Raw genomic sequence first — 8,140 nt, 5'->3', positions numbered from 1 at the left:
GAAAATTGACAGTAAATCCATTTAGCTTTAATAGCAGAAGGTATGTGATCAAATGAATGAATAATGGCAACTTTCTGGAACATAATTAAATATGTCCAATCATCGGTCCTCCATACCAAAAGAAACACCCTTAGATTCTCAGTATTACACTTAAAGTATACATCAACCCATTAACAGCACCAGAAACTATTACTGCATGCACCTAAGCTTCTAGAAACTTGCACCTGAAAAGCTTCTGAAGTCCATGCAGTACTGCATTCTCAAAAGTAATCAGAAGGAAATGAATGGGTCTGGCACTAGGCTCTATTTTTTTTGACTTCATGAAATATTTCAAATGTCTACATTTGATATGCCCTGGTACAGGCAAAGGGGCAGAAAGGTGATAACATGAAGATTTCATACCTATTATATAATGACTTGTATATATTTAAGTTTTTCTGTTAATTGAAGCATGAACACCCAATTCTACATATGTAATGATCACTTTAAAACATGCAGCTTAAGAACAACCTATAACTCAAAACACAGAACCCAATGATATAGCAAAACTGCATTGGTAACTATAAATTTTTATTATGTGGACATCTACTGTGGCATGCATCTGTACAAACCTTTCAGGCAGTGGTCCACAGCTGGGTTATGAATAAAAAGGCATAAATTTTTCTCTCATTTTATTACAATGAAGTTTAACAGTACAGAAAAGTCACATGACCTCAGTGGGTCAGATTTCTTAAACCCTGCAACATGAGGAACTCTAAATACATTAAATATTGTTACACATTCAGACTTCCAATGTACAGTTACTTGGAAACAGTTACAGCCCTCACCAAGCTAGGTTGGGGACATAAAGTCCAACAGCATCTGAAATGCTGTGAAGGCATAACTTTACAAATAGCAATGTAAGCTTACAGAACTTGCCTTTATTAAGGTGGTATGTTCATGTAATTCCAGCGCCTTCACAATTTAACGAACCAAATTTACTATACTTCACTTCTAAAAACCTAGATGAAACATGAAAAAGAAGCCATACAGTATAAATTGCAACTTCAGGAAAAGTTCCTGCTTTATTATTCCAAATAATTTTTCCCATGTAAAATAAATGTCCAATAGTTCCTGGTATGTAGGAAGATAATGTTTGTTAAAGTCACAATGAAGCCTTATTGACGGAAGCTTGGCTATATAAACAGCACAAGTTGAGAAAAGGTTTAATCTCCAAACCTATTAGACTGGATGAAGTAAGATCAGTAACGGCCACCTTGCGACATTACTGGAGGTCTCATTCCCATCGGAGGTCGAGGAGGCCCTCCTTGGTAAGGAGGCACCATTGGCGGTCCCTGCCCATAGGGTGGCATAGCACCAGGAAGGTAACCTGGCATGCCTTGATGATGACCACCATACTGACCTAAAAAACACATGTAAAACACACAAAAAAAAAAACAGTTGGTGTTTGCATTATATTTTTAAATGCAATGCTATTTTGCAGATAAATATTTTATGTGCATACTCAGAAAACCCACTAAATAAAAAAAATACAAAAAGAAGAAAATACCATGAGGTGGCATTGGGGGTCTCATTCCTTGTTGCTGTGGGATGCCTGGTTGTGGTGGCATCATACCTCCAATTGGTCCAACTGGTGGATTACCTATGGGGGCCTGTCCTGGTCGAGGAAGATTACGTTGATATTTAGGTAACTGTGCCCTTCTCTCTTCCTAGAAATAAATTAGGTACAATGTTAAACATATGAATGCAGAGAGGTTTGTTAAGCATAAAGCCAAGCATCTTATCTATAGTTAAGAATAATTTTTAAAGGATTTAGGCCTCATTCTCCAACTAATTACTTCTGTTTCCACCACCCTCAAAAACTAATCTTCCAACTTAAAATTCCAATGTCTTATAAAAACCATATCTGTTTTTATACCTGAAGCATGGCTAACAACTTCCCAGGAATTATAAACCGCTTCAGCAAGAAACTGTCTAGTGATGGGCCGGCAAGTGGCACGCGGGACACCCACATGGCTGCACATGCAGTTCAAGTCCTGGACCTAGCAGCTTGCTTTCTCTCTCCACATTCCCCCCATCCCTCACTGGTCAAATTAAAATACACAAATAAAGTTAAATAATTCTTTTAAAAAAGAGAAAGAAACTGTCTAGTGATGAAGTCTTGTCATAAAATTCATTATTTCGGATTTTCATATCAAAATAAATTCCGATATATGGGCTTCAAAGGAGCTGCAGATTCTCACACTTAACTGTTTCAGTTAATATATACAAATTTATGTCTAACTACAATGACCTATAAGAGTAAGAACCCAAGGTAAACAGTCTGGAGAGAGAACATCTAAGATCAAAATATGCGCCATCTACCCACTTTGTTTATTCTAAGTATTTTGTGGTTTCTTAAAAAAATCAGAACAGTGTAAAACCACTTAGTTACCTTAAATCAGATCACAAAACCATCTTAATACAAATGAACACTTTTCAGAGGGGCAAGCTGCTATGAAGGTTTTCAATCAAATGATGCTAGTGAAAGTCTGAGAACAACTTACCAGTGATATATCCTCATCTGGATGGATCAACTTACTGGTTGCACTGGTTGTTGTAAGTGTAGCAGGCTTACTTGTTATGGAAGCTGCTGGTTTAGCTGTAGTACTATTTGTTGTACTAGTTGTTGAAGCTGTAGACTGTGTATAAGCAGGGAATGTAGGCTTTGGGGGTTCTGTAGTTGTTGCAGGGGTACTATTTAAAGGCTTGAAATCTGTACCGACAGGTCCTTGGACAGCTGCCTGAGCCTGCGAAACACAATTCTTCATCAACAAAACTTTTAAATCCAAACTCAAGATATTAATATATATAAGTAGTTTACCTTAAAACCAAAACCTTATACTGTATAAAGGACCAAATTTTCAATGAAATTAAAACCAAGTTAATGTGTTAATGTTCCCCCAAAATTCAAGATAATCCATAAGATCAAAAGATGCTAACTAAGTACAGTCATACAAAACACAGCAGTGGAAAGAAGGCATAAGATTTCTCAGATGTCTTCTATGTGTTCACCAAAATCTCAATTTAAAACATTTTCTATTTATTCCAGACTGCTGAAATACAGTATAACGGATTACATATTTTTACTGTTCTAAACTGTTTATATCAAGCAGCACACATACAAAGTTACAAAACTACAGAATACAAGAGTTTGTATAAACCCATTACTAAGTAGGCATGAACAATTAGTAGCTATGATGATATATTAAAAATATGTTCTTTAAAGGACTTTTGTTCTCCCTTTTTTGGCTTTTTGCAAAAGGGTGGGTACACCACTGGAGACAGAGAGAGAAAATGAGAAATCACCCCTTAAAGGGAGATGGTCATGCCACAATCCCTCCTCCTCCATTCTCCTCTTGGGATTTTGGCCACACATGTCCCCAGTATGCTTTATAAGTCCCTAGGTCTAGGACTCAAACCATGGAGTCGGCCATGTAGGATCCAGCTGCCTTTACCTCCACACTACCTGCTGGCCCTATAGAATTATTTCCATCTAATACAATTACCCACCCTCCCAAATTAGCATAGCTGGATGATAACCATATACAAAGGGTTAATTTAACAGCATCTTTTAAAATGAAAAGTCCCCAGTAACAAATGTCACTTTTCATAATAACAAAGATCTAAAACACAGAGTTTTAGATGGGCCAACTTTAAAACCAAATGTGAACTACTAAATTTCCTTACATTAAATGTGATGTCTTAAATAAAATAGCAGAAATCAAAATAGCTTAATCACGTATCAGGCTAACCATTGGCCACTATAATGCATTTACTGCTTACATGCTTTTAACCCTTTAGAACCATAGGAACTTGGGGTACTGTTTTTTTCTTTCTAAATGAATTCCAAATTTTAAAATGCCATTTGAATTAGGTACCATGAACTTTATTTTTAAAAATTTAAACATAATACTATTTGGGGAGAAGTTTTAGTTTTTAAGTAGGATCCAAAGGGTTAAGTTATAAAGCCATTTTAATAATTTAAACTGCAACTTCCTGCGTACTTGTGCTGTGCTAGGAAACAGAGCTTTAGAAGATGCAGACAGACTTTCTGAATTGGATGAAGCTGTACTTGAGCTTGTTACAGGTGTCCCCATCTGTAGCATAAAAGAAAGGAAACAATGAAAAGTCTCCAAACAAATGGGTAAAATAAGCCATGTGGTAGACTTTTTAGTATAGATTGCATTTCTATAAATGCAAAATTTAATGCAATCAAATGTCATTTATTAAAGAGGACAATAGTTAATGCATTTACAATAAACAAAGTAAAAGTACAAGCCTCAAAAATTTTTAAATTCTACACCAATAGATCTAGGTTAACCATATTCTTTTCTAAAGCTAGTGTTTTTTCGCATTTTGATTTATCAAAAATGATACCATAAACCAATGAAACTAACGATGCATTAATATCGACACTTCAATCCAATTGTTATAAATGATTCTATACAAAAGATTTTTGCCAGCAGTTTAACATCTCTAAATAAATTCCCCACCCACCATCAAGAGTAAGTTAATGTATTTAAAGGGTACTTAAAGGTAATGCTTTTAATTTATTAGCACCATAATAGAAAACACTAAAGAAAACACCTAAGATAGACTAGAAGAGAATAAACATACATCTTGATCTATATTCTAAGTGAACTGAATATATCTGCTTAATTCTGAAAGAAACTGAAAACAAAGGCTTCATCCATTACGTGCACATTATTTCTATGTATATAAACACACACGCATACATATCAATAAAAACATAACAGAACCAACTTTCACGTATGTTTTGGGAAAAGTTTTCAAAGTCAGACAAGATCAGCAGTACAAAGTATGACTAGGCAAAAGCCATGAAATAGCACTGACAGTAACTGCAACATGATAATTTATACGTGTTCCAAACTAGAGAAGAGGCTAACAAAAACCTGCTCAAATCTTAATGACTTTCACCGCTGCCTTTGCTCTTATTCCTTCCAGAGTTTAATAGATGACTTCTAAACATTACCATGTATTTAACTCCCCAGAAGTTAAACTTACACTTCTAACTAAGGTTAAGAATAAACAGAGCCCACACTACTCCTGGCCCATTCGATTTTATGAAAGTAGAGGAAATCAATGTGTGAACATCAAAAAATACAGGTCGCTTTCTAGCATATTTACTAAAACAAATATTCAAAATTAATTATAAATTAAAAAAATACTTATGACAATTTTAAAATTTCCATAAACGAGTACACGTTTTACCTTTAAATATAAGTGTGCTCCTTTTCAGGAATTTCACCTTACCTGCCCGGCACTGGGGAAAAGAGGCTTAGTAACTGGAGGCTGTGGAGCAGGTACTGTTGCTGTTGGTGCAGGTGGTCTATTGAGAATACCAGGTGCTGAAACAGCCTGTGCTTGAGTCATTGGAGGAATCCCAGGACGGGGAACAGGAGGAGGCATACCTGCAAAAAAACATTAGAGGAGACTTGGTCATTGAAACATTTAGTTCAGAATGAACTGATTCAATACTATAGTTACCAACAATTTGCTAATTCCTGAACAATTTTAATAAAGTCCAAGGAATTTAAGCACTTGCCATTGTAACAATCTTTGTCTAGCTTTCCCTTCCTTTTGATACCACTAAGACCCTGCATATGGGGACCAGCAGTTAGTGTAATGGTTATATCGCTAGACTCCCACGTAGTCAACCGTGGTTCGAGTCCTGGACCCGGTGGCTTAAACTCACGCCGGGCACGTGTGCGTGCGTGCCCAAGACCCCAAGAGGAGAATGGAGGAGAAGGGATTGCGGCATAGTCATCCCCCCTGGGGGGTGATTTCTCACTTTCTGTCTCTCTGTCTCTGTCTTTCAGGCAAGCGCAAGCGCCCTATAGCAAAATCCTCTCCCCCCCCCAAAAAAAGGAAAGAAAATTATTTTGTTTTTGTTACTTTTTGGTGACTTTTGTGCTTAAAAGAGAGAAAACATGAGTACAAGTGAACATGCATCCCACCCCACGGGCATGGTTATACCACAATTCTTTTCTCCATTCTATTTGTTTTACTGTCCCATCATTTTTTTCTGGTAATCAGCCATGTGGAATCTGGTTTTCAACACACAGAAAGAAACCTCTGTGCTTTGAAGCTGTCTCCATTTGCTTGCTATTTAAAAAAAAAAAAAAAAGAGAGAGAGAGAGACCACCAAAAGGCATGTAATGGTTACGTTGCTGGACTCCCATGTAGCTTACCATGGTTCAAGTCTCAGACCCGGCGGCTTGACACACGCCAGGAGTGTAGTATGCATGCATGCCCAAGATCCCAAAAGGAAAATGGAAGAGAAGGGATCGTGGTGTGACCATCACACCAGGTGGGTGATTTCTTGTTTTCTGTCTCTCTGCCTCTCAGGTGAACACATGTGGCCTATAGCAAAAATCTGCCTCAAAAATAAATAAATAAATAAATAAAAATAAAGAGATTAGAAACGGGACCAGCAGTTGGCATAATGGCTATGTCACTGGATTCCCATGTAATCAACCGCGATTTGAGTCCCGGACCCAGTAGCTTAACACTCATGACAGGTGCATGTGAATGCATGCCCAAGATCCCAAAAGGAAAATGGAAGAGAAGGGATCGTGGTGTGACCATCACACCAGGTGGGTGATTTCTCGCTTTCTGTCTCTGTGTCTCTTTCTAGCGAGTGCATGTGCCCTATAGGAAAAACTTCCCCAAAAAAATAAAAATAAAAAAATAAATAAATAAAAGGAGAGAGAGAGAGAGAACACATGGCTATTACTACCCCTTTCTTGTTTAGGTAATCTTTTAACCACTGACATTTCTGAGGAGAAAAGCTAAGGTTAACTAAAAGGAAAGTTTTTTTAAAAAAAATGGATTCTTGATTATTAGCTGCACTCAATCTACTTTTCTTTTTGTTGAGATCCTTTTTTTAAGAGAATTATTTTATTTAACTTTATTTATTATTATTATTATTTTCAGTTTTATCAGAGAGAGAGGAAGTGAGAAAGCAAGCCACCAGGTCTGAGACTTGAACCGTGGTCGGCCACGTGGGAGTCCAGCGTCCCTAACCACCATGCCACTTGCCGGCCCCGAGATAAATATTTACATCATTTAACAATCTGCTTTATTTCCCTATTACCTGTTAAAATATTCTCTATTATTTGTTTTAAATACTTAGGTATTTGAGCTTCAGAACACAGGCTCTATGACTTACTTTGCCTGCTTTGAAACCCAATATTTTTACTATTTAAAACCTAAAAAACCTAATAGTTCTCACGTTAGTTTCAAAAAGAACTTGTTAGTGTTATGGGAAGGTGTAAAATTACACCACGCCAAAATCCACAAATGCACCTATTAGCTAAAAGACTTACGAAGGTAACAGTCATATTACAAAGAACTTGTGTAAAGTCATACCTGGTGGCATACCAGGCATCAGAGGTGGTATTCCAGGTCCAGGTGGCATCATTCCACCCATTGGCATCATTCTACCAGAAAGCAAATATTAAGACAATAAAGTTATTTAACGGTACATACCATTAGAAAATAGTCTGGCTAATGTCTGAAACAATATTAGATAAGATTTGAATTTGACCTCTAATACTGAAGTTGATAAAGCTGAAAGAACAGAACACTCGATAACAATCCTATAAAAATAAATCTTCTAAAAACCAGCCAACTATTGGGTTTGCCAATAAAAAGAGAAAAAGATCAGTCTTATTGACAAAACATTTAAACTAAGACTATAACATGTTGGTTAATACACACAAGGGGCTTCATCTAAAATATGTAAAACTGGAAAGTAAAACTGTCTTTCGTTCCACCTGAAAAACATCCACACAAAATACATATAAAAAATTAAAATTTTTGATTTTATAGTTGTCATAGTTTTCAAAAAAAAGATTAATTGTACACTGTGGAGTAAGAACTTCATTTTGGAAAGGCAAGGATTAACTACTACTATAAAAATTAAGGTAAAAAGTAAGCTCCAATTACCTAACTTTTCAGACTAGCTACCTAACACTAAACCATGACATAAAAATGTAATACATGCTGCCCTCAAGAGAAAAAATAATATATACATGTACATATACAAATATGTATATTTAATCCATACTAATTT

At 36.3% G+C, this 8,140-nt stretch overlaps 1 protein-coding gene across 1 annotated transcript in view; it reads right to left on the bottom strand.

Annotated features, from left to right (window-relative positions):
• Positions 1-654: 654 nt before the first annotated feature.
• The window catches only part of ZNF207 (zinc finger protein 207), a 21,791-nt gene continuing 14,305 nt past the window's right edge, over positions 655-8,140 (bottom strand). The window contains exons 6-11 of the mRNA XM_027774141.1: positions 7,435-7,505; positions 5,317-5,474; positions 4,047-4,139; positions 2,547-2,789; positions 1,550-1,709; positions 655-1,402 (exon numbers count right to left, since the gene is read on the bottom strand). Of these exons, the coding sequence (XP_027629942.1) occupies positions 1,242-1,402; positions 1,550-1,709; positions 2,547-2,789; positions 4,047-4,139; positions 5,317-5,474; positions 7,435-7,505 (886 nt within the window). The 3' untranslated portion in view covers positions 655-1,241. The remainder of the gene's footprint in view (positions 1,403-1,549; positions 1,710-2,546; positions 2,790-4,046; positions 4,140-5,316; positions 5,475-7,434; positions 7,506-8,140) is intronic.

This window comes from Tupaia chinensis, unplaced genomic scaffold (assembly GCF_000334495.1).
Source record: "Tupaia chinensis unplaced genomic scaffold, TupChi_1.0 Scaffold000407_1, whole genome shotgun sequence".
NCBI classification, from domain to species: Eukaryota; Metazoa; Chordata; class Mammalia; order Scandentia; family Tupaiidae; genus Tupaia; species Tupaia belangeri.
Note: the sequence above shows the minus strand (reverse complement) of the source record. Positions and strands in the feature narration are given on the sequence as shown.